General features: G+C 41.4%; 1 protein-coding gene across 1 annotated transcript in view; it reads left to right on the plus strand.

Moving 5' to 3' along the window:
* The window catches only part of GRAMD4 (GRAM domain containing 4), a 128,816-nt gene that overhangs the window by 92,444 nt on the left and 9,995 nt on the right, over nucleotides 1-26,377 (plus strand). The window contains exons 4-13 of the mRNA XM_029910833.1: nucleotides 8,182-8,243; nucleotides 10,716-10,848; nucleotides 11,701-11,726; nucleotides 13,176-13,267; nucleotides 15,010-15,101; nucleotides 17,404-17,452; nucleotides 18,379-18,450; nucleotides 20,528-20,571; nucleotides 20,675-20,784; nucleotides 23,450-23,604. Coding sequence (XP_029766693.1) covers nucleotides 8,182-8,243; nucleotides 10,716-10,848; nucleotides 11,701-11,726; nucleotides 13,176-13,267; nucleotides 15,010-15,101; nucleotides 17,404-17,452; nucleotides 18,379-18,450; nucleotides 20,528-20,571; nucleotides 20,675-20,784; nucleotides 23,450-23,604 — 835 coding nt within the window. The remainder of the gene's footprint in view (nucleotides 1-8,181; nucleotides 8,244-10,715; nucleotides 10,849-11,700; nucleotides 11,727-13,175; nucleotides 13,268-15,009; nucleotides 15,102-17,403; nucleotides 17,453-18,378; nucleotides 18,451-20,527; nucleotides 20,572-20,674; nucleotides 20,785-23,449; nucleotides 23,605-26,377) is intronic.

Below are 26,377 nucleotides of genomic sequence, written 5' to 3' on the forward strand. Positions count from 1 at the left end.
GATCTCTCGAGGTCCCTTCCAGTCCTAGAATCTATGAATCTTAAATGTCTTTTCAGGAGCTCAATCTGTTTAGCTTGTTTTTCAGTATAACACACCTTTTCCAATCCTTTAATCGTTTTCATGGCTCTTCTCTGAACCCTCTCCAATTTTTCAATATTCTTCTTGAACTGTGGATACTGAAAATGGACTCAGTGCCAAATACAGATGTAATATAAGCTCCACTACTCTTACTCAAAATATGCTAGTGTATGCTAGGATTGCATTAGTCCTTTTGTCCACAGCGTTTCACTGGAAGCTTGTGTTCAGCTGATGATCTAACATGATCCCTGTCACAGCCCTGGTTGAGCTCCTGCTACTGGACACTCACCAGGCTGCTCTAGTTGGACCCACATGCTGGGTTTATGTAATTTTTAAGCTTCCCTTGGTCTGGGTAGGCTCCAGCACTGTCTCTGGTCCAGCCTCTCTGGCACACATTTTGTATGCCAAACTGTCTGATACCCCTTTTGGAAGTGGGGCCCCGTGGCCCAGCTACCCTAAGCCCCCAAGGCCAGTACTGACCCCCCCCCCCCAAGAAACTCCAGTAGCTCAAGTATACTCCTGCCCAGAGCTTCGTCCTGTGGACACTGATACGTAGTTTATTCCTTTGGGAATATGTGATAGTTAAAGTTTAGACACAGACTATGCAAAAGGATTTCTGCAAACAATCGCTCTTCACTTTAGACCCCAAAAGAAGTGTGTATATATAGATCTAGATAAAAACAAATGCTTGAACACTATTCCCTGCCTCAGTTTCCTCACCACCACGTGTTCTTTGGGGTCAGGATTAGTGTCTTTTCAGGGTTCCAGGTCTTGCTTATGCCTTCTTCTCGGAACATGGAGTCAGCTCTCACTCCACTAGCCAGTTTCCTTCTCGTTCTCCCTCTGTAAAATGGCTGGTGCCTTCCTTCCTTCCTTCCATGACTTCCAGCCCCCTTTATCGGGTGATATGCTGTTCAGCCTCAAACCCCCAGTCAGGCGATCAGTTGTCTGGTTTCCAGCCCATCTTGGGTGGACTGTTTCTTCTTGATGCTAGCCAGCTCATTGAACTAGGGTGCCTCCATTTAAATAGAAGACCACTGTAATCCTTGTGTTACCACCCGTTGGAAGTTAAGATCAAGATGGAGGTAAAAAGGCAGAGAAAGCACAGACCAGCCTTACAATCAAAATGGAGTTTGTAGTTTGATATAGATACATAGCCCTGGTCTACACTAGGGGGAGGGATCGATCTAAGTTACGCAACTTCAGTTATGTGAATAACTTAGCTGAAGTCGACATACTTAGATCGACTTACCGTGGTGTCTTCACTGCAGTGAGTCGACTGCTGCCGCTCCCCCGTTGACTCTGTCTGCGAGGGAGAGGGCTTGGGGGTCGATTTATCGCGTCTAGACTAGACGTGATAAATTGATCCCCGCTGGATCGATTGCTGCCCGCCGGATCGGCGGGTAGTGTAGACATACCCATAGAGTCCATAATATCAAACAGAATTCAAAAGTTGCACATAGATTCTCCAAATTGTCAGAACCCCCAAGTTTGTTTCTGTTTCACCAGTTCTGCCCTCTGTTCTGTTTGTGAGGCATGCAGATCTATGCAAGACCAAAAAGACAACAGCACTGGGAAAGTTTCCATGTTTTATGCTCATGTCAGCTGGGTCTTTATTTTAAGGTGCCTTTTTTTCTAACCTGCCTTCCATTTGAGTGAATTAAGTGTCTTTTTTTTTATTCCTTTTTGATCAGTTACACGTAACACAAAGTGTATTTTAAAACACCTTAAATGATTTTCACGCACAGACACACAATGCAGCTCTCACGTACAAATGTGAACAACCAAACAAAACCAAAACTAATCAAGCTATAGAGTAGGAAGAAGGAGATCGTTGTTTCCATTTTTAAATAGTTGGGAGGTGCTCAGATACTACAATTTTGGAGGGTCCTGTAAGTACCCCGAGATGAATACAGATGTTGCAACTAGAATTCAGTGAAGGCAAGAAAAGGGATGCTTAAGAGGACCGTCTTGTCAAAAACCTGGCTTCTTTCTTCTGTTTCTCTACTGTTCTTGATTTTGCAGCTGTGGTGCCCACACCAACATCCAGTATTTGGGAAGGAACTGTTTGAGAACATGGGGGCACCCAGATACAGGCTTTTCTGTAGGGATGTACTCGGTCTGCCCAGGCTTTGGTACAGCAGCTGCAGCTTGCGGTACTTTGCCAGTGGAATGATGCATAAATGATCTGCCAGGTTAGCAAATGAGAGACTAGGTCCCACATCACAGATTCTTATCTGGTTCTTTTGCATGACAGTGCAGAACGCTCATCTCCAAAACATCCAGTTGGCTGCACTTCTTGTTTTATTTATTTTTAATCTTCCCAAGTTAGTGATAGGTTGCATGTACAGTAGCTACTCTTGAGAATGTTTTTATCTGTTGTGAAACCTTTTAACATCCCAGGAACATCTCTTCAGACGTAAAAACACATGGACCAGCATTGTTTTGTTGACAGGATCTCCTGTGTGAGAATCCTTCCCTTTGTTTCTGTTGGCAGAGAACCTACAAGCATAGGATGTTAGCTACATAAAGTGTGCTATATGTTTACAAGTGTGGGAGTGTTTAGTGGGCAGGGAGAAAGGGAAGTTGGTGTATTTTATGTAAATCTTAAATAATTCCTCTGAAGTAAATTTAACATGCAAAAATAATGTTGGGTGTATTCAAACAAGAGGAGTGAAATCCAGAATATATGTAGCTTTTGTGTTAACTCACCTATTGCCGTACGTAAGATCACTCAAAGTTCAGAAACCTTTACTTTGCATGGGCACAATTTGAATGACACTTTTCCTGCCCCAGTTTGAGAAAAATAGTGTCATTGTTTATCTACACTCTCCACGCTTATAGCCTAACCCTGAATGTGTTTGCAGTAAGAAATGCCGGGCTAGAATCTCTGCTTCTCTGAGCTTCTGTAACAGTCATCAGGAGGCCAGTTATGTCACCAGTAAAGTGCTGATGTTAGAATACTGGCATTTTGGAGACCACCTCTGTGTTCTGTCCACAACCTGATGCACTTTGTGGCAAAGTACACTTAATTTAATTCTGAAGTACCTCAGTACTGTTGGAATGGGTATACAGTGGCTCCAAGCTTTAAAAAAAAAAAAAATTTTTTTTCCTCCAAAAATTGTAATGATATTGTCATGCGGCTTCCAAAAAAAAACCCCATTTGGGTTTGCGTAGCTCTTTGAGAGTGTTGGAGTAAATAACCAGCATGTCTGGTGTCAGGTTTCCTTTTTAATTTATGCATCATGCATGCATGCAGCTATAAAACTCATGCTTACTAATATCTAGACATTGTTGCAGGGTGTTTCCCTGGTTCAGAACTGAATGGAAGCATGTAACCCTGTACTTTGCTACTGTGTAATATTACATGTCATTTGCTACTTGTGAACAGCTATAAATGACATTTCATGCTTTCCTAATTGCAATATGTTTAAGCACAAATGAGTCCATTTAAAAAAAAAATCTGCATTTCTATTAGGTACAGTGGCCTTTTTATCAACTTAGTCAGTCCTTGCATTCAAGTGCAAGTAATTTGAGGTTGAGTAAGCATATGACTTACTGTAATCTGAATGCTGGTACCCCTTAGAGTGGGTTAGCCCTTCCCCTCTCACCATTTTTCTGGGTGGGAGTCCCTAGTTGAAGTAGAACTGATGTGATTTTTTTTTTTTTTAATTTGGATTTGGAGTGGATTTAGGAAGCTTGTACCATGCTTGTGCCATGCTGCCCAGCTCCATATGGCCTGCGAGTTGTGGGAACAATGATTAAACCAGTGCGCCCCAGTATCTCCCTGGCTGAAGGAGGAGCTCAGGAGCTACAGGGAAGAGGATCTCTCCAATCCAGCCTGTTTACTCAATGTGTCCTAGTTCTAGTACTTGGTCCACTATTTTACAAGTGCACAAGCCTGAAACAAAGGAGTTCATGGCTTCCCCTATGAATCTGTCTGAAGCAATTAATTACAGTCTCTGTCCCACCCCATCCCCCAGATGCAACCAAAGCTGCCACGGACTATCATCTCATAACCTGATTCTGAGCGGTCAGGCTGTGGGCAGGAGTGAGTGGCAAGCAGATGGTAGGTTAGTCATATCAAAAAATTACCACCCAAGGTTGCATTAATCTTATTCATATCGGCATTCAGAACTAATTTTAAATCCTAAATTAAAATCCTTTCTCCTTCCCACAGATGTATGACAAAAAATGGCACTGTGCTGCTCATGGTGTCATATTTCAAATAAGACTCAAAGGCAAGGGCCTGACTGCTTGTGGACATTGGTTCCTGTGGCACTTTTGTGTACGCCTTTATAAGAATGCAGGTGTGAACCCCAGTGTCCTGGCAGAATACTTGCTTGAATAATTATCTCTTGCCTACCTAAACCTGATATTTCAGGGTCAGTAGGAGAAGTTGCTGGTGGCATTATTATTATTTATTGCTTTATAGATTAAAAAAGACGTGCTACAGAGAGTTTACAATCTAAATGCCCGATTCTGCAAACACCATCATGTGTAGTGCAACATGAGCGGCTCTGTAACAGGAAGTAAAACAGAGTGGGGGTAGGGAAAGAGAGCTGAGGGAGAAAATGAGTTGTGTTGTATAGCAAGTGACTCTAAGGGTTAAACAGAAATAGGGCAAGATGAGAGAAGTAGATAATACAGGCGCAGAAGGAATAAGTAAGCAATAAGACTAAATTAATGATTTTTCAGAAGGGGTTTGAAGGAGAGTTAAAATGCTTGATGCTGAAAGAGGAACGCCATGCAGCATGGAAAAGGCCCAGGGAGGAGTAGGAGGCACATCACATCACATTTTTAAATGGTAATTTTAGCAGTCTGCATTTCAGAAACTGAGTTATTCCTCAATATTCTGTCTATATGCTGTGGGAATTGTTCAGGATAGAGGGGGTTTGTAAAATATTAGAATATATAAAAATGGTTGGAACTGAGATCTAAATTACCTGCCCCTCCTTCAGTTGTTCTCTATATTCAGTTCTGTTTCTGAATAGTGTTGTTGCCTAGTTCTTTGCTTTTCATATTCACAGAGAAATATTTTTTTTGTCTCTTTGCCCTTTCCTATGGTCAGGTAGGTAGTGACATAACTTGGCTGTCTGAAGATCAGTTATTTGGCAAGACCTAGAAACTTTCAAATCTATGGTATTGGATCTAATCCTGCTCAGTCCTTGTAAATCAACTTTGCAATTTAATTAGGTTGTGCATAACAGAGACTTGTGAAGCATTGCCTCACATCCTTTTTTATTGTAGTCATTTACCTCACTAAGACATTGAATTCAAATTGCATTCTGGACATCTTTGGCAAAGATGCTTAATCTCCACAGTGGCTCGCCCCTATTATATCTGGTGTTCCTCCCCTGGCTGTAGTGGGGTTTAGTCCAGGTTGGAGGACGTTATGATTTGCATAGGTTTATCTTGTGGTGCACCACTTGAGGATGGAAGAGAGCCTCCTCCCCATGCAACAATAGGGTCAGGGCCTTTGGGAGAGCCGTTAACCCTTAATTGCTGCTAGCTGACTACAGGCTGACTGATGCATCATGTCCTTGAGGGGCCATGTTCTGCCTGTTACAGGATCCTTCCTCTTCCCCAGTGCTGCATATGTTGCAGCCCACAGTGCTCAGCAGCTGGGGTGAACACTGATCCTGTGCAGATGAGCAGCATTGCATCGGGCTAGTTGCACTTCTGCGCCCCACAGCCTATCCTGTGAAATTCTGCCTTGTATGCAGGATTCCTGTAGTTAGAGGAAGGTTCATCTGCAGTTTGCTGACCTAGGCAGGATTTGGCTCTTGGTGTTTATGGGGAAAAATACACTTGAGAGCACCTATATCATAAAAGTCTGAGAATGCATGTATGTGACTTATACTTTTGCTCCAAGCAGTAGGTTTGGCAATCATGTAAGTTCATGTTAAAGAAGCTCTTATTACAGACTATCCTACACTGTCAGAGTAACTTCTCCAGTGGAGCAGTGTAGTTGCATGGGGTCAGAGCCATGCTGTATGGATTGGAAGATCCCTGAAGGTCACAGTTTTACTTAAGAGCATCCTAGCAGCAGCTGGCTACGGATCGAAATAGAGTTGCTGAAAATTAGTGTAAAAATAGCAACAAAATGGAAAACTAGGTATGGGAACAGAAGTGTATATACATCTAAATACATTGTGATAACATTTGCATATAAATGTACCAAAGTTAACTTTTCAAACTGGCAGGATATTGGACTTGAAGGACCATTGGTCTCATCTGTTATGACCAATCATGTTTGCTGTAGGTCTTTCAGGCACCTATCACCTCAGCTCTCCTGGTACAGTAACTCCTCACTTAGTCAGCCCGGTTAACGTTGTTTAGTTGTTACGTTGCTGATCAATTAGAGAACATGCTCGTTTAAAGTTGTGCAATGCTCCCTTATAATGTCGTTTGGCAACCACCTGCTTCGTCCACTTCTTGCAGGAAGAGCAGCCCGTTGGAGCTAGCTGATAGGGGGCTTGGAACCAGGGAGGACCGGCAGCCCCCCTATCAGCTCCCTGCTCCCTTAAGTTCTCTATGCGGCAGCTGCCCAGCAAGCTATCAGTTGCCGGCAGTTCAGCTGTCCCTCCCCCCACTGCCATGTGCTGCTCCTGCCCTCTGTCTTGGAGCTGCTCCCGGGAGCCTCCTGCTTGCTGTGCAGGGGCCAGGGGGGAGAAGAGGCAGGCTAATGTCAGGGTGTTCCCCCTCCCCCCTGCTCCTGCACCCCACTTACCCCATCTCCATGGGTGGGGAGCCGACACGACAGGGCTCAGGACGGAGGGAGCTTCCGGGGAGCAGCTGCTGTCTCAACTTGCTGATTAATTAACAAGGCAGTGTACTTAGAGTGGGGTCAGCCTACTTAAAGGGGCAATGTGCATCTCTCTCTGTCTCTCTCTCCCACACACAGGGTGTGTCTCTCTCTGCCATACTGTCTTCCCTCCCTCCATTCATGCTGCCTTGTAGAGTGTGAGGCTACATTAACAAGAATGGGTTAACCCTTGAGGGCTCAGCTGAATGCTAGTTCATCATTTAGCAGTAAGGCATTCCCTGGGAAATATCCCACCCTCTGACTTCACCACCTCAACCAATGATCATCATCATTGCTGTGTACAGTATTAAATTGTTTAAAACTTATTGTGTGTGTGTCTGTATATGTATATGTGTATATATATATTAGTCTTTTGTGTGGTGGAAAAAAATTCCCTGGAACCTAACCCCCTCATTTACACTAATTCTTATGGGGAAATTGGATTAGCTTAACATCGTTTCCTTAAAGTTGCATTTTTCAGGAACATAACGAGAATGTTACTGTATGTTCAATACACAGAAAGTTGGGCTTTTGCATATCTATATTTTCCCACTAGTGAAAGAATGATTAACTTAGCCTCAGCAAGTTTTAAAAGTAATTTCATCATAAGTTGATATCTGTGCACTCTGTGTTGTTGTATAGGAATTTAAACAATATCATATTTAAAGAAAGTCTTTGTCTTATTCTTAATTTAATGAAAATGAGTTGCTGGTGGCTCCAATAGTAATGATGGCATAATTAAACCTTTTAGAATATTGTTCTGGAACTGTGGTTCTCAACCCCCCACCCAGTTAGCAGTATTGGAAGGAAGTATGGTCAAGAAATCCTGACGCATGTTGGGAACCCCAGTTCTGAACCATTTTACTGCACATACAACACGTGTACAGAGATATCTTGGAATGAACTATAGAATGGCTGGCTGTAGAGCTAAAGGGAGGAGGAATTGAGCAGTCAGGGAAGAGGGGCATGCTTTAGCTTTTCACTGTAAACTTACTCTGTTTTCACGGAATCTAAAAATCTGTGAAAATCTACAGTGAATATTTTACTTTCCCGGTGGCTACCAGCACAGCTTGTACTACAATGGAAATTAATCTAACTCCTCCTCCTCCTCCCTCCTCCCATGCTCTTGTGCTGCCTCTGCCATGGAAACAGACAGTGACAGCACTTCTCCCATTCCCCAGCAGAGGCAGTCCTGCAGCATGAAAATATGCATCTGGTTCATTCATGGGAAATTATAAGCATGAAATACTCTGATTCTACAGGAATTCATTTCTTGTTGCTTTTTTCCTTTATAGAACAGAAGAGCTGCCTACAACACAGCAACCCGCAAAACCACCGACACAAGTCAATGGAACAGGTAGTTTTGACTAAGTCAGTACTAGTGATTTGATTCACTTATCAGTTTTTATTCACATGAGCTCTTCTCTCAAAACTGATCTGCAAGATGATACTGGAACATTTGTGTACAAGCTGATCTTTATTCAGGCTTTTGGAGAGCTACATATGAGAGATTATGTGGATATACTCTTCTGTTCACGCAGCCATGATTCAACTTAACAAACTTAAGTTTACAGGATGAAAGAAAAGCTTGCTCTGCATCTCTCTTGATTTCCTTTGAAGTTAAATGAGAATGCTGGTGTCAATATGTTCTTTAGTATTTGACATTAAGTAGAATTTTTGTCCTCTTCTAAAAGCAAAGATGAACATAAGTACATAAGAATGGCCATCTAGCCCAGTATCCTTTCTTCCAACAGTGGCAAATGCCAGGTGCTTCAGAGGGAATGAACAGAACAAGTAATTATCAAGTGATCCATCCTGTTGCCTATTCCCAGCTTCTGGCAAACAGACTAGGAACACTTCAGAACATGGTTTGGCATCCCTGCCCATCCTGGCTAATAGTCATTGATGGACCTATCCACCATTAACTTATCTAGTTCTTTTTGGAACCCTGTTATAGTCTTGGCCTTCACCACATCCTCTGGCAAAGAGTTCCACAGGTTGACTGTGTGTTGTGTGAGGAAATACTTCCTTTTGTTTGTTTTAAACCTGCTGCCTACTAATTTAATTTGGTGACTCCTAGTTCTTGTGTTATGAGAAGGAGTAAATAACACATCCTTATTTACTTTCTCCACACTACTCAATATTTTATAAACCTCTATCATATCCCCCCCTTATTCGTCTCATTTCCAAACTGAAAAGTCCCAGTCTTATTAATCTCTCCTCATAAATAAGTTGCTCCATACCCCTAATTATTTTTGCCCTTTTTTGTACCTTTTCCAATTCCAATAAATCTTTTTTGAGATGGGGTGACCACATCTGCATCAGTATTCAAGATGTGGGTCTACCATGGATTTATATAGAGGCAATATGGTATTTTCTGTCTTATCGATCCCTTTCCTAATGATTTCCAACATTCTGTTAGCTTTTTTGACTGCCGTTGCACATTGAGTGGATGCTTTCAGAGAACTATCCACAATGATTCCAAGATCTTTCTTGAGTGGTAACAGCTAATTTAGACCTCATCATTTTTTTTTAATCTCTCTCTCTCTCTCTCTCTCTCATACATACACACACACACACACACGCACACACACCTCTACCTCAATTTAACGTTGTCCTCGGGAGCCAAAAAATCTTACTGCGTTATAGGCGAAACCACGTTATTTTGAACTTGCTTTGATCCACCGGAGTGTGCAGCCTCGCGCCCCCCTCCCCCCCCGAGCACTGCTTTACTGCATTGTATCCGAATTCGTGTTATATCAGGTCGCGTTATATCGAGGTAGAGGTGTAGTTGGGATTATGTTTTCCAATGTGCATTACTTTGCATTTGTCAACATTGAATTTCATGTGCCATTTTGTTATCCAGTCACCCAGTTTTGTGAGATCCCTTTGTAACTCTTTGCAGTCTGCTTGGGAGTTAACTATCTTCAGTAGTTTTGTATCATCTGCAAATTTGGCCACCTCACTGTTTATCCCTTTTTTCAGATCATTTATGAATATGTTGAACAGTACTGGTCCCAGTCCTTGGAGGACACCACCATTTACCTCTCTCCATTCTGAAAACTGACTATTTATTCCTACCCTTTGTTTCCTATCTTTTAAACAGTTACTGATCCACGAGAGGACCTTCCCTCTTATCCTATGACAGCTTACTTTGCTTAAGAGCATTTGGTGAGGGACCTTGTCAAAGGCTTTCTGAAAATCTAAGTATACTGTATCCACTGGATAATCCTTATCCACATGCTCGTTGACCCCCTCAAAGAATTCTAGTAGATTGGTGAGGCATAAGTTCCCTTTACAAAAACCATGTTGACTCTTCCCTGAACAAATTATGTTCATCTATGTATCAGATAATTCTGTTCTTTACTATAGTTTCAACCAATTTGCCCAGTACTGAAATTAGGTTTACTGGCCTGTATTTGCCTACTGTATATAATTGGCAGAGTATCTGAAAGAGAAGTAATCCAGAAGAAACATCCAAATTATATGAACTACTGCTACTTTTAATAAAACTTTATCTGGAAGCATCTACATTTAACTGTAATATTTCTCCTTAAAGACCAGGAGACAAATGTTAATTTAAAAAAGTGGATGGTTCTAGATTGTTTTTAATTTCCAGAGTTGGTGGAGAAGGAACCATTCAATCCCATTGGAATCTGCAGTGGGGTTCTCGAGGGAGGTGATAATTTACAAAGAATGCCACTAAACTACAAAGAAACTAGATCTAGGACAGTACTAGTTGCATGTTACAACATGAGTTCTTTTCAACTGATTTTTTCAAAAGTTGCTTTTTGTCCTAACATACAAAATATGCTGTTCGGATTTATAGATAAACGCAGTCAGATGATGTGTTCGAGAGTCCAGAAGTGGTTTTATGACAAATTTGGGGAGTATGTTGAAGACTTCAGATTTCAGCCAGAGGAAAACACAGTGGAAACTGAAGAGCCACTTAGCGCTAGAAGGTAAAAATACTTGTAAAACAATTTTTGTTGTTTGTTTTTTCTTTTTCGATAAACCAGCATAAAACTTGTCACAGATGATTCTACTGTAATGAAATACTTTTTATACAAATATATTTCCTTACATGTAATAGAAGTTGAAGTAGCAGGGCTAATTTTGGCTCCCTATGTATGCTGCTAAATCAGTGTTAGCAGCGGAGAGTTCAAATCCCATATTTTCTGCATGTTTAGAATGAAATTAGACTTGGGGGATGTCTACACTACAGCTGGGAGTGTGCTTTTCAGCTCTGGTAAACAGACAGGTGCTAGCCCTGCTCAAGCTGGGCACTCCAAAAATAGCAGAGTAGCCAGGGATAGCACAGATGGCAATGTGGGCTGGCCACCCAAGTATGTACCTAGAGGGTCCAGGCAGTTTTGTACTCAGGTGGTTAGCCCAAGCTGCCGCTCATGCTATTCCTTGGTATACTGCTATTATTGGCATGCAAGCGCGAGCAGGGCTAGCGCATCTGTCTATTCGTTCTGGAAAGTATACTTCAGCTACAGTGTAGACATACCCATAAACTAGTTACTGGGTCCACAGTGTGCTAGAAAAGTTTCCTTTAGCGCTGAGGCTAAGTACCTCATTAGGCTAGTGAGGTTTTGGCTTCAATTTTGATCTGATATCAGGTACAGCTTAGTTGTAATTCATTTTGAATTGCATTTTTGGCAGCTGAGTAGCTTTACACCATTGATACACTAGCTGTCTAATGTATGTGCTGTACATATTATACTAGAACAGAAGTACAGATGTGTTGAGTTGCACTGAAATGCTTAATGTCTGCCTAACATCATGTTGTATTATCCATATTTTTCTAGGTTAACTGAAAATATGAGAAGATTAAGTAAGTATCCAGCAACATCATTATCTTGACATAAAATCAGATTTTTTTTTTAATCCCGTAACTTAATATTTGTGCATATAAAACTGCAGAAGTCCTGAGAAATACTTCTGCCAATTGATAGGTGGAAGCATTTCTAAAGCCTTGAATTAATCCTTGGTGTAGATAGTAACTTAAGTAAGCAGTATAACACCAGGTATGATACTGTCTGCCACAATATTAAATAGTGGCAGAAGATATTCACTTGTTAAGCTCTAAGAAAACAGGACGCTTCCATAAAAACTGTAATACAGTATGCTAAATAAATACCCCGTCTGGTGAAACGTAACTCTTCAGAGCTGGGTAACTGAAAGCTCATCTTACAAACCCTTGCTCCTACTTAGTTAATTGAACTATTAGCAGAGATAGAGGCCTGCTAGAGTCAATAAAAGTTTGCAGGCATGGACCCTAACTGACCAGGAGGAATACTTCATTGTTTCAGTCTATCCTAATGCTCTGTACAGCCTAGTTTTTAAAGTAAAATTATCATAATATGTTGCTTCCATCATTTGCTTTGGGAGACTATTCTATGGCTTGTCCTCCTTATTAGGAAGTCAGGGGAGTCCTGTCTGAGTAAAAAATGTAAGATCGTGCCCTGGATATTTATGTGGGAGATCCAAATAGTTCCTAAATTCCCTCAGGTGAGCAGTGAGGGCTAGATTGACTGACTTAAGTTGGTGTAAGGGGTTGTAAAGATTTTCCTAAGCCATCCAGACTCCTTGTGCCTAGGTCCAAAGGAAGGCAAACAGTGCTAACCTCTTTTGAGGGTTCTGCAAGGGCTGGGCAGCAGTCTTAACTCAGTACAGCACTGTCGAGAGGAGATGCTGTAAAGAGCAATTAAACCAATGAGCTCCTCTGGTGATACTGCCCTCCCAGCTAGTTCCATACAATCCTTGGGGTGTGATGTTGGCCCTTGGCCAAATCTAGCCCTGGTTGTTTAAGAACTTCCCATGGAAGGCGTAGCAGGGATAGTTGAATTTTGAGCAATAGAAATTAAGGGCCTCATCCTGTACTCCTGGAAGTTAACAGAAGTCTTGACTAAGGACTACAGGAGATCAGATTGGGCCCATCAATAGGATACAGGGTTGGAAGGAGACGAGTATTTAAAGGATCTAAACCACAGTGCAAATCATATTTCTACTTCTTTGTGTTAAACACTGTTTAGTTTGTGGGGGTCTGATCTTGAAGTCTTTTTTTATTTGTGTTTTTTTTTTTTTTTTTTTTTTTTTAACTAATTTGGGCACTGAGATTTTGGGCAAGCTCTTGCATTTAAATAAAAAAATATGTAATCCAATCCCTAAATCTGTCTTTAACATTCAATAAAGATCCCAGATTATTCCCAATTTACTTGTTTGTTGTTTTACAAATGATTCAGTTGCTGTTAATTACATTTGTTTTTTTTCTTCTGTCTAGAGAGAGGTGCCAAACCTGTTACTAATTTTGTGAAGAATCTTTCTGCCTTATCAGATTGGTATTCTATCTACACTTCTGCTATTGCCTTTATTGTAAGTTATCCTCTTCCTCTAAGTGTAATAACTGTTGAAAACTTTATAGCCATCATCTAGTGGCATTCTTTGAAAGTGTCTACTATAATTCATCATTAGCAGACATGGCAAAGTCAAAACAATGTAGTATAATTTACATAATATTTTGTTCTATATTAAATAAAACTATTTTTCTTATTTCAGAACTATTTTTAATATTAGGATTCTTTGCTCATCTTTTAACAATGTGAGATATTCAAACAAAAAAAGTTTCCATATTTGCAAATGGTTTACAGCCTAGTGGATATCATCCTGGTTGTCCTGTTGCCTGCGCTTGCCACCACTCCCTCCCCGCCCTCCGGAAATGCATCCAATCATCTGACTGATGTTCCTCTGTGAAATATCTTGTCAGTCTTGGTCCAGTTCCTATTGTGTACAGTTCCACATCAAATGCAAGTCTTCCCCACCATAACATCACAGTTTGCATTAATTTGGTGCTCTTTGTGCTATTATCAGAAGAGAGGCCCAGGGAATAGGCATACTGACTGAACTAGAATTGAGGTACACTGGTGGGAGTTTTGTGAAGAGGGCTTGTACTGCTCGGTCTGTGCGGACACACCTTATCCACACTACATCTAATTTTAAAATATACCGGAAAAATCTAAATTCTATTTTAAAAATAAATTGCAGGTAACTGAATTGAAGGGTTCTAGCAACATCATAAAACATGCAAGTGAAGTTTAATTATTTTACGTAGTTACAGCTGGACTTTCATTGATTGTAGCCCAATAGGTCAACATGGGCTGCTGATTTAATACTGTTTTTAATACACTGATTAAGGAACATTTAAAAACAGAGCCACCTCCCTTCTGGGCTCCCTTACCCCCTCTAACACTGCCTCTACACCCCTTTCCCCAAACCTCTATCCACCTCCTTTCATCTCTTCATCTCACCAATTCTTGTTTCTCATCTCAAAAAGTGATTTATATAGAAGCAGCATGGTCTGGAGAAGAGCCTTATCTGGGAGCTGCTAGTCCTAATACTGGCTGTGCACTGTCTCGTTGTGTGGCTTCACGTAGAACACCTTGCTATGTTTACTTGTCCATAAAATGGCCCTTTTAAAGGTTGTGAGAGCAGTAATGTATGTCTGTAAAGCACTTCTGAAGTGCAATCTGTTATGCAAGTGCTAAATAATTTTTTTCCCTTTCTTCTTAGACATCTTACTTTTCCTTTCCCTGAATGGTATTAAAATTGGTGACGCATTGGGGTATTGCTTCTGTGAATAAAATACAATTCAATATCTTGGTGCTCATGCTGCTTCCTCTCCCTCAAGTGCCCAGTCGCTAGAACCACCCTGACTTCCACTCAGCACTCTGATTCACTGCTAGTGTGGCCTTGCTAGGTCAGAATAGATGACCATAATATGGTCCCTTCTGTCTTAAATTCCGTTAATCTAATGACTTTTGTTGTTATGCTCAAGTGACTATGAGAGATTCACTGCCACGCATGCAGCTCAGGGCTGCTGAAGTAGTGGTTCCTTGAGACTGACTGAATCTCATAGTTAATGTTTGACACTGGATGTGTGAATCTGGTACATTTTCATCAGTCACAGGGGTGCTTTCACACCCTTAAGTGTTATTGGCTTGGGGAGTTGTGTTTTAGCATGGGTTGCAGTGTACCTAGTAACACAGTTCAGGTATTGTTTCATGTAAATCATTGTAATTTAGCTTGTAATCTGCAACTCTTTCCTTTTTTATCTGCAGATTTACATGAATGCTGTATGGCATGGCTGGGCCATTCCTATGTTCTTATTTTTAGCAATTTTGAGGTTATCCCTAAATTACCTCATAGCCAGGTATTTACTTTGCTTAAATATTAAGGATTTAGCCATTCGTGTAACTTAATTTATATACAGGCTTTTATTTTGTTCTTACACTGAAATAATTGTAAACTGTTAACTTTGCTATCAGCAAGGGTTAAAATGTGGGTTTAAATAAATTTGTGGTTCTAAAGTTATGACAAATATCAAAAGGCATAGAATCCAAACTAGTTGTGTTGTGATAGATCTTTATGACCCTTGTAAGTAATACTTTTGGTTTGCAACGACTCAGGTCGCCATAAGTGATGCTGCATATTCACTGACTTAATGCAGTGATTATTGTTATAGTACACGGGTAGGCAAACTCTTTGGCCCAAGGGCCACATCTGGGTATGGAAATTGAATAGCGGGCCATGAATGCTCATGAAATTGGGAGTTAGAGTGTGGGAGGGGGGGAGGGCACTGGGGATGAGAGATTGGGGGTGCAGGAAGGTGCTCTGGGCGGGACCGAGGGGTTTGGAGGGCAGGAGGAGGATCAGGTTGGGGCATGGGAGGGGGTCAGGGGTGCAGGCTCTTGGTGGCGCTTACCTCAAGCAGCTCCCAGAAGCAGCAGCATGTCTCCCCTCCGGCTCCTACGCTGAGGCATGGCCAGGCAGCTCTGCACGCTTCCCCATCTGCAGGCGCCGCCCCTACAGCTCCCATTGGCTGCGGTTCCTTGGCCAATGGGAGCTGCAGGCGCTGCGCTTGGGGTGGGGGCAGCATGCGGAGCCCCCTGGCTGCCCATACACGTAGGAACCGGAGAGGGAACATGCTGCTGCTTCCAGGAGCCGCATGGAGCAGGGCAAGCCCTTGATCCCGCTCCCCGGCTGGAGCGCCGGAGCGGGGCAAGCCCTGGATCCCATTCCCTGATGGAAGCTCGAGGGCCGGATTAAAATGTCTGGAGGGCCGGATGTGGCCCCCAGGCCATAGTTCGCCCACCCCGTTATAGTAAAATCTCCAAAAGGAACCAGTTTCCATCTTCCAGTAGTACTGGAAGTGATTGGAGAGCATCACATTACAGGCTGAAGCCTGTTCACATTTTTATAGAACTTTTTCTTTCATCCAGGAATAACACAGGTTGAATTAATATTTTAACTTGGATACAAATATGTTAATGAAAAGATATTTAATTTTTCACAATTTTAAACCTAACTAGTTTTCATACTCTTAGATGTAGTGGCATTTTTTGTTGTAAATGTAAAACTCAGCAGCTATATAGAATCTGTTTGCACAAGAAATCTAAAAATACAGTATATGCTGACTGTTCTGAGAAACTGAGGTATTTGAAAATGTCCATTTCCTGAGAGTCATGAAGAATCCTTCCTACTAAAACATCAGTGTCAGGCTTAGGATTCCTAAGAGTGCAAAGTCTCATTTCCAGTACTGATCACTTACTGCAAGCTATAATATATATCAACAGTTCTGCAGAAGAAGGGGGAAAACTCAGATCCTTGCACTGAAGCCTTTTCTAATTAGAACTTAACCGGTCAAATTTAGTTTGTGTGTGGGGATGTAACTCCAGTGACTTCATGGAAACTTCATCTGTTTAAACCAGGGCCGATTTGGATCCAGAATGTATAATTATTCAGTTGTTAAGGAGAAAAATATAAGCTTTGACGGTTCAGTTGCAAATGGCCTATGCAGCATTAGTATATATTTATGGAACAATACTGTAATTCCTTAATTACTGCTTATTGTCAGAAAGGGGTTGATGTGCTTATTTTTTTAAAATAGAACACCCAGTACAAATGATGATTTTGAACAGTTGATGTGTGATGTTTTGCTCTACAGCTTAGAACAAACTTCTAAATCAGTTACTCTAAACATACAAGTGGCTATCACTTCATTGCCATAAATCAGTGTAAAATGTTTCAAATATCAACGCCATGTGACTGGTTATTGGAGAGAGAGTGTGTGTATATATGTAGTCAAGTATCAGAGGGGTAGCCGTGTTAGTCTGGATCTGTAAAACGCGACAGAGACCTGTGGCACCTTATAGACTAACAGACATATTGGCACATAAGCTTTCGTGGGTGAATACTCACTATGTCACATGCATCTGACATAGTGAGTATTCACCCACGAAAGCTTATGCGCCAATACATCTGTTAGTCTATAAGGTGCCACAGGACTCTTTGTCGCTTTGTATATATGTAGATTTGAAAGGACGCTGTTAGCTATCCTCTCATAGATATTTAGAAACGTCATTATTTTGTTGGTTGCAGAAAAGCATTTTAAACCCTGTTTGGTAGACTTGTGGAGAAAAAATATCTACATAGTTTGTTCCTTTGACTTTTAGGGGTTGGAGAATACAGTGGAGCATTGTGCCTGAAGTTTCTGAGCCCATTGTAAGTCTTTAATCCTCATTTTGCACTGCATGTTGTAATGTTATTCCAAAACACACACAAATGCCTATGTGAAAATTGTCCTTTCAAAGTCTCTTCTCATTTTTAATCATTCAATTTGGGAGGGTGTAAAAATACAGCTATTGCTGCTCTTTTGTCTTTCTTACTTGCAGTTTCGAAGCCAACATTGGTTGTGGGTTGTTGTTTTTTTGTTTTATTTTTTTTGTTACTGGAAAATGGTGGTGGTTTCATCATAAACGAAAGTGTAAATTGAATTTCTGGTTTAAACTGAGATTTGAGATAAATCTCCTAGTTGAATCCAGTGGACTTTTCAGTTCAGGAAACTTTGCTTATACTGCTGTTGAAAGTCCACTGTAACAGTGTGAAGCTGTCAGTAGCTTTCAGCCTGTGAAAATTAATATTGATTTGATTTAAACAGCCAAGAAATTTACACTATCTGCAAGAGTTCTTGGAAACTATTGATAATAGATAAAGAGCTATTTGAATTACAAACTTTTTCAGTAAAATGTATTGAGGATTTTGGGGTTCCAGGGAAAACCTTGTGGTCTTAAATGACAAAAGATTTTTATTTTTATCATAAGTTTCTAGACATACAACTTTACTAAATAGTTTTTAAACAGAAATGTAAATGATTAGTATCTAGAGCAGGAAGAGCATCAAATTTGCACAACATTTGTATAGGTCAGAGGAGAGCAATTTGTTAGTTAGCTACGGCTAATACAAATCATGGCTAGCAGCAGAAGAACTAAAACCCGTAAGTGGAATGTAGTAAATTTAGGATGCACACTTGGTGGCTTTATTGTATGTTAAATATTTTTATTTTTGTCATTAGCAGTTCTCTAAAATATAAAGAGCAGTGACAAAGCTGAAAATTAAATTTAATTGGAATTTTTTTTGTCTCGTCCAAGGAACCTCCAAAGGAAGACCTGACAGTGTCAGAAAAGTTTCAGCTTGTTCTAGATGTGGCACAAAAAGCACAGGTACTATACTCCATTCAGATTTTGTCCGTGTTTCCTGAGTAAAGAGAGGAAACATCTTGAAAGAGCTCTGTGTACAGTGTTTGAAAATGGGTCAGAACAAACTAATTTACCTTGTAATCGCTTGTACCCTTATATATTTAAAAGAAATACCCTGTAATGGAGAGGTAGGAATCATGCTAAACTGCTTTAGATTTTATGAAAACAGCATGCTGAAGTAGATAAGAAAACTTCAAATAAAGTATAAAAAGAAATAAAATCCAACATACAAACTGCCGTAAGTGAACTTCCTGGCTATCCAGACCAATAATATTAGCCTAGAATAGTAAAATAATAACCCCCTATAAGTGCCCACCATCTTCAACCACCATCCCTTTAAAAAAAAAAAAAAGGGCGGGGGCTGGAAATAGGTGGCATCCGGGAAAGGTTAATACTTAAACCAACACTTTAAATGCCACCTAGTAGTTAATATGCATCCACGCTCTGTTCTGGGCTCCCTTAGTGCAATATGCTCTTTACGAAAACTTGATTAAGTGAGCTGCTGCATTCTGCACTAGCTTTATTTAACTGTAGCTAATGGTCCCAAGATGTAGACCCATGTTGCAGTATTGTAGTCTTGAGATGACACAGACGTGCAGCTTCATTTAGGCAATCTGACATTTTCTCCTAAATGTCTTGCCATCATCTTGAACTGATCATACCTGAACTCCTTATCTTTCATCCCACACCCTCTCTGCTAACCCCATTCTCTGTGATTGTTGAACACACTATCGTCTGCCATGTAACTTAACCCTGAAAGGAATCGTCAACTCCTCCCTCCTTCTCCGCCAACACCTTCCAGGCAGTGTCCAAATTCTACTACCTCTTCATCCACGCCACTGTGGTCTGACATCCTTTCTCACCCGACAGCTAAAATTCACATTCATGCCTCATCATCTCCAGCAACTTCCCCTGGCCTGCTTGACACCTACATCATCCCCTCTGTTCTGTACAAAACATGGCTGCTAAGATAACTTTTGTGGTTCATTGTTTTTCTCACAATATCTTGAATCATAGAATATCAGGGTTGGAAGGGACCTCAGGAGGTCATCTAGTCCAACCCCCTGCTCAAAGCAGGACCAATTCCCAACTAAAACTAATGCCTCTGCCCTGTTCCCCACTTTCTCCCCTACTGCATCAAGTTGAAACTTCGTGTCTTTCTTCCAGTTCCTGTGTAATTCTGCCCCTCCTTATGTATTCACATCTGTCTTTTTTTTTAATCATCTCTCCTCACCCCCAAACCCTCATCCTCCTCTGTCATTGATGTTTATCTGTTTCTCCCATAACAGTCAGAGACCATGCCCTCAGTATGTTTAGTAGAGCATAACGTGGGATCTACTGAAAACAAATCATGTAATTTATGCTGCCTCAATAGCAAGGGTCAAGGAAAAAAACTCTAGAAAATTCTACCAAGCTGTCAGTAGAGTGGTTAAGAATTGGATAAACCGTGTTCTTCATCAGAGCTGTCTGAATCTAACAGGCTCCATCTGCTTCAAACGATGTACCATTCAAATAGATCCACCACCCTCATGGGAGAGGTGGGTTCTGATTCCAAACCAAAGAAACCAATGGTCAAACCATGACATATACAATAACCACTTCCCAAAATTCCAGTCCCATCCAAAACCTATTAGTTCAGATCTGATGTGTTGTCTACTTACGTAGTTTGTCTTTTGACTTCTCCATTAATTTAAAACTACTACCAGGACACACACATTTTCCAGCCATTACAATAAAGTTAAGCAATTCCTTTCACTTACTTTAAATAACCAGTGATAAATAGGTCAGAAATTGCAGAACAAGGTATACAACAAAATGGAAATCCCCTGAATGCTGATTAAATACATTTTAAAGGGAAAACATGCACATTGTTAATAGTGCATATTTCATAATTCTCTAGACTTTTAGCTAAAGCCAGGAGAAACTAAGTGGTTGGCTTTCAAGAATCACTTAACATAGAAAATAACTTCACTTTCCACCAGTTTGTTATCTGCATACAAAAACTATATTGTAAATTAACTGTCTCTTGCCTTTAATGCAGAACCTATTTGGTAAAATGGCAGACATATTGGAAAAAATCAAGAAGTAGGTTTATATTTTTCTTTTTCTCCTAAATAAACCATTTGAACAACCTCTGACCAGCTGAAAACAAAATGCTGTAACAATTATTTCTGTTTTGTTTTTACAGCTTGTTCATGTGGGTCCAGCCAGAAATAACACAGAAGCTATATATTGTTCTATGGGCAGCTTTTATTGCATCCTGCTTCTTTCCCTACAGGATTATAGGGCTTGCAATGGGTAAAAATTCCATATATAATGTTTATATCGCAGGGTAGACGTGGCTCTTGACATTTTAGAATTTGTTTCTTGAAAGACCTTTGTCATCCTTTCTTCAAAACTTAAGTCCATACGTTAAAGCACCATATTTACTAAAGCATCAGCATTGTTCTTGGCACTGTGTAAGATGCACAGAATAAAGGCACAATCCCTGTCCCATGAGGCACACAGTCTAAAAAACAGAATAGACAATGTACCAGGAGACCTAGTGAATGGTAACTTTGGGGAGTGGGGGGGCATTGTACAAAATAGGCATGGTGATGATGTACCATTGACGTGGGTTAGAGCAGTGGTTTTCAAACTTTTTTTGCTGGGGACCTAGTTGAAGAAAATTGTTGATGCCCGCGACCCAATGGAGCTGGGGATGAGGGGCTTGGAGGGGAGGGCCTCAGGGCTGGGGCAGAGGGTTGAGGTGTGGGAGGGGGTCTGGGCTGGGGGTGCAGTCTCTGGGGTGGGGCCGGGGATGGGGCGGTTGGGGTTCAGAAGGACTTCTGGGTTTGGGGGGGCATTGGGCTGGGGCAGGTGGTTGGGGTGCAGGAGGGGATCAGGGCTTTGAGCTGGGGGTGAAGGCTCTGGGGTGGGGCCAGAGATGAGGGGTTTGGGGTGCAGGAAAGGGCTCCGGGTTTGGGGGGGTCAGGGCTGGGGCAGGGGATTGGGACGCGGGGTTGGGCGCGGACTTACCTCCGGCGGCTCCCAGTCAGTGGTGCAACCGGGGTGCCTGTCCTAGCACCACGGACCATGCTGCGCCCCGGAAGCGGCCAGCAACAGGTCCAGCTTCTAGGCAGAGGCACGACTCTTGCCCGCAGGCACCAGTCTCTCCCACCCCCACCCCAGCAGCTCCCATTGGCTGGTTTCTGGCCAATGGGAGTGTGGAGGCAGTGCTCGGGGTGGGGGCAGCATGCGGAACCCCATGGCCCCCTGCCTAGAAGCCGGATCCGCTGCTGGCCGCTTCCGGGGCACAGCGCGGTGTCAGAAAAGGTAGGCACTAGCCTGTCTTAGCTGGGCAGCACCGCCAATGGGACTTTTAATGTCCCGGTCGGTGGTGCTGACCAGAACAAGGCGACCCAGTGCCTTGCATGCCGCGACCCAGTACTGGGTCGCGACCCACGGTTTAAAAAACACTGGGTTAGAGTTTGAAGGCCTCTCAGATTTTCAGTAAGTGTGTAAAACAGTGGCAGCCTGGGACATAAGTATGAGGCATGGCGGGCAGCAGGGAAGAAGTCAAGAAGCTGAGAATGGTTGGAAAAAAATGAAAGAGCAGTGACATCGTTGGTCGAACAAGGACATAATGAACAATAACAGTAGGGGCAAAGTTGTCCCTTTACATTTGTCCCTTCTTATATTTGATTGGTTTGGCCAGGGGTAGCCAGTAGAGGGATTGAATAGGAAGGAAAGCTGTGTGATCAGTGGCCAAGGATGCTTTTTGGCTTCTGCTTTCAGTATGCTATGCTTCTGAAGTGTATTTGGGGAGGCGGGGGGGGGGGGGCCGGGGGGGCGTGTTTTTGAAATGAGAAATCAGGAGAGAAAAGCCTCTTCTGTGTAACATGTAACCATGCCCTGCGAACTAGGAGTACCCACCATGCACAGGTGCTGGAATTAGGAGTGTTAGGGGTGCTGCCAAACCCCCCTGCTTGAAGTGGTTTCCATTATATACAGGGTTTACAGTTTGGTTCAATGGCTCTCAGCTCCCCCACTGTACAAATTGTTCCAGCACCCCTGCTACCACGTCTCTGTAATGAAGCTTGTGACTGTCATGTGTGCAGTTCTTAAACTGTAGGTAATATTTTAAATGTGGTATTGACTTTAAATTGCTACACTAGATTAAGCACCTACTACACATATTGGATCACTTTGTATGGTGGTCGGAATTCTTTTCCCAATGGCTTTTAGAATGAGATTTCATTCACTCTGAAGACTCCTTTTAAAATCATTAGTCCCTGTTAAGAGATTAGAGGTTTGAAATACATTTAGTAACCTAGCATAAAGGAAGAGGATCTTTTGTGTAAGATAAGAGGACATAATCAACTGTCCAAGAGCACTGTGTTACCATTTAGATTATTAGAGGGGATTACTGTTTTAATACAAAAATAGGCAAAAGGGCATCTCTCATGTTTCTCAGTTTTGTTCTGAAAACAGCAGATGGATGTTTGAATTTTTTTAATGCTTCTCCGCATTAAATACTAAACTTATGCAAAGAAACCAAAATTATAGCTGCAGAGATTGTGCAGTTGTAGCTCCCACGTTCTCCACTTGAATTACTTTTGTGAGACAAAAGCGTGTATGTGGGTATGCTATATTTTTATACCGTATTGATTAGAAATATACACCTCTACCCCGATATAACGTGACCCGATATAACACGAATTCAGATATAATGCGGTAAAGCAGTGCTCCGGGGGGGCGGGGTTGCGCACTCCGGCGGATTAAAGCAAGTTCGATATAACGCGGTTTCACCTATAACGCAGTAAGATTTTTTTGGCTCCCGAGGACAGCGTTCTATCGGGGTAGAGGTGTAATTGCAAAAATATGGTTTATTGATGGACTTTATGGAAAAGTGATGGAAAATCTGACAATCTTAATGCCAGTTACTGTGTTTGCTAAAAACAGATTTTTTTCAATTGTTCAGGACTTTATGCTGGAATTAAGTTTTTCCTTATTGATTTTATCTTCAAACGATGCCCAAGACTTCGAGCTAAGTATGATACTCCTTATATCATCTGGACAAATTTGCCTACAGATCCTCAACTCAAAGAAAGGTCTAATGCTACAGTGTCAAGACGGGTAAGTAAAGTTTCATGTTTTTACATATCTGGCAAAGTCCACTTTTTTTTTTGTTTTTGTTTCCAGTGACTAGAGCACATTGAGGGAGGGGTAATTGTTAAACCTAATTTCAGTGTTCTCACTTCAGTGGCAGTCTGATGTGTTTTTATTTTTAAATCCAGGGTCCCAATATTCATAAAGTGACTTGCTTTTTTGTGGACAAAGAATTTTCTTTTAGTTAAAAAAAAAAAAAAGTGTTTGGGTGTTCTAATGTTTTTACAACCAGAAAAATTACTAAAAATAACATCTAGGTATCCATATTAGTCTATATTTCCATAACAAATTTGCTTACATCACAAGTAAAAACAAGGTTTTTTTTCCATATGCCAGAAGTGAATACTCAATGTGCTATCTGGGTTACCCATATAAAGAATCACTGTGACACTTAAAAGTACCCATAGGATAATAAATAGTTTAAGTTTAATAGTTTAGTTTTAATAAATGATTAATAGATGGTTGTAAGAATGTTAGACATAAGTAGAATGTCTTATAGAGATGGTTATAAGTGCTTCAGTAAAAAACATGGTAATTGAGTATAAACCCATGGTCATAAAGAGCCTTCAACATTTTGGGCTTTAACAATTGATTAACCATTTATTAAAACATTATTAACTCTTTTATAAATTATTTATACATGTACCATTAATATAAACTGCAATCTCATTCTGCTTTGTACATAATTACTAGCAGTACACGTTTTGGAATAAAACAATAACTTTGCTGATGCATGAAGCAGTTTGGAATGCAACATGCTTTTCCACATCTTTGAGCTTGATAGTGTTCACAACAGTAAAACTTTGCTGAAGATTAAGATGGTACTTACAAGGAATGCTTACATGCAATAGAGCTAGATAGACATAGAATTTTATCTTAGAATTTTCTATAGTGCCCCTTACCGTAATATCTGAGTACTTTGACAATCATTTATAGCGGTGGTTCTCAACCTGTTTTCATTTGCAGACCCCTAAAATATTTCAAATGGAGGGAAGGCCCCTTTGGAAATGTTAGACATAATTTGCGAGCCTTCGGGTCTGCGGACCACAGTTTTTTCTATTGTAATAACAACCTTTCACTGACCCCTTAGACATAGTGTGCGGACCCTCAGCGATCCACGGACCACAGGTTGAGAACCACTGATTTATAGGACTATAATCAACCTTTAAAAGACAGTATGTCTCTTCTGTTACCTGAAAGATTTTTAAAATACTAGTTTTCTAAAAGTACAATATTTTCCAATAGATGTGATTCCTTCCCCCCAGCCCCGCTTTCCCAACTTTGATAGTGTCTGGTTTCTAAATTAACCACTAGCACTCAGTAGAGAGAGGCATTGTCAGGTTTAACAAACCTGGCTGTGGATCCAGTCTGTAAAATTACTGAATAAAACCAAAAGTGGTAGCCAACTTTATCCCAAACCCATCTACTCTCCACACAATCCTTAACCATGGATAAGTGTTCATGATTCAAGACTTTTCTGAATCTCTGACAGGAGGACTCGTGCTCTGTTTTTAAAAGTAGTGCTAACATTAAACCAGCTGCTTGCTCCTTAAGCAAGGGGCTGAGAATGAGGATATAGTACAGTCCAAGTACTGTGAGCATAAGACTCGCACCATACAGATTTTTTATTCTTTCCTGACCTTTTCCACTGAGCCATCATTGTACTACAGTAACCCTAAAGGCAAGATGATAAATAGCCCATGTCTGCTTAGCTCTTTTGTAAAACTTGATTCAGTTTCAGTGCACAGATCTCATTCGTTTTGAATTTTTTCATCTTGTAGGGCTAAATACTGAGAATGCCACGAACTTGCAGTGAAATCAGAAGCAGCAGAGGGTAGTCAACTCTTCCCAGGATTGTGTCTCTGTACAGATTAAGGGCTTGATCCTGCACCCACATGTCAGGCATGTGTGCATTACCCAGCTGGTGATGCATGTGTGTGATGAGAATGAGAATGGAGCCCTTCATATGTAATTTCTGTGAGAAACGCCAGCCTGTAGAACTGTGCGTTATGCTACCAGTCAAGACACAAGAAAATAAAGTGCAAGAAAGCTTTCTAAATTCAGCTGTGTGCTGCCTTGTCAGAATTCAGGCTTTGGGCTAGATCCACAAAGGGCCATAAGACTTACAATGCCTAACTCTTAGGTGCCCTGCTGGCAAACAGAAGTCAGAGCCCTTACTTAGCTGCCCGAGCTCCCTTTACAATGCACGGGGAGAGTTAAGCACCTGAGAAAGGGATTCTCAGAAGTCAGAAAACTGAGCAGGGAGCCACCTAAGTTAGCCAGTAGGAAATGCCAAGTCCCACCCCTCAAAGGGAGTTAGGCACCTACCTCTGGGGCAGAGGGAGATAACTCCCTGCGCTCAGGATTCCCAGCTATGAATCATCTCCTTGAGTTAGGTACCTAAGCCAGGTCAGCCCATTCTGGCAAAAAAAAAGAGAGAGAGAGAGATGTCCCCTATAACCAGTAGCCCAGTGGTTAGAGTTCTCACCTGGCATGTGGGAGAGTCAGGTTCAATTTCTTGCTCCAAATCTGGCTGAGTGGGGATTTGAACTTGTGTTCTGTATGCTGGGGGAGTACTCCAAACCATTGGGCTACTGGATATAATCATACACCCTGCAGCTAGCCACAAAAATTCCCAATATGTGCACCCCCAGCTGTCTTTTGTGTATGGCCTGTGCTCTGAGCAGGCCCACTAGATTGGGTCCTGCAGGTGAACTAGGAGAGGGAATGCCTCATTTGA

This window comes from Terrapene carolina, unplaced genomic scaffold, assembly GCF_002925995.2.
Source record: "Terrapene carolina triunguis isolate 2854851 unplaced genomic scaffold, T_m_triunguis-2.0 Scaffold68, whole genome shotgun sequence".
NCBI lineage: Eukaryota > Metazoa > Chordata > Testudines > Emydidae > Terrapene > Terrapene triunguis.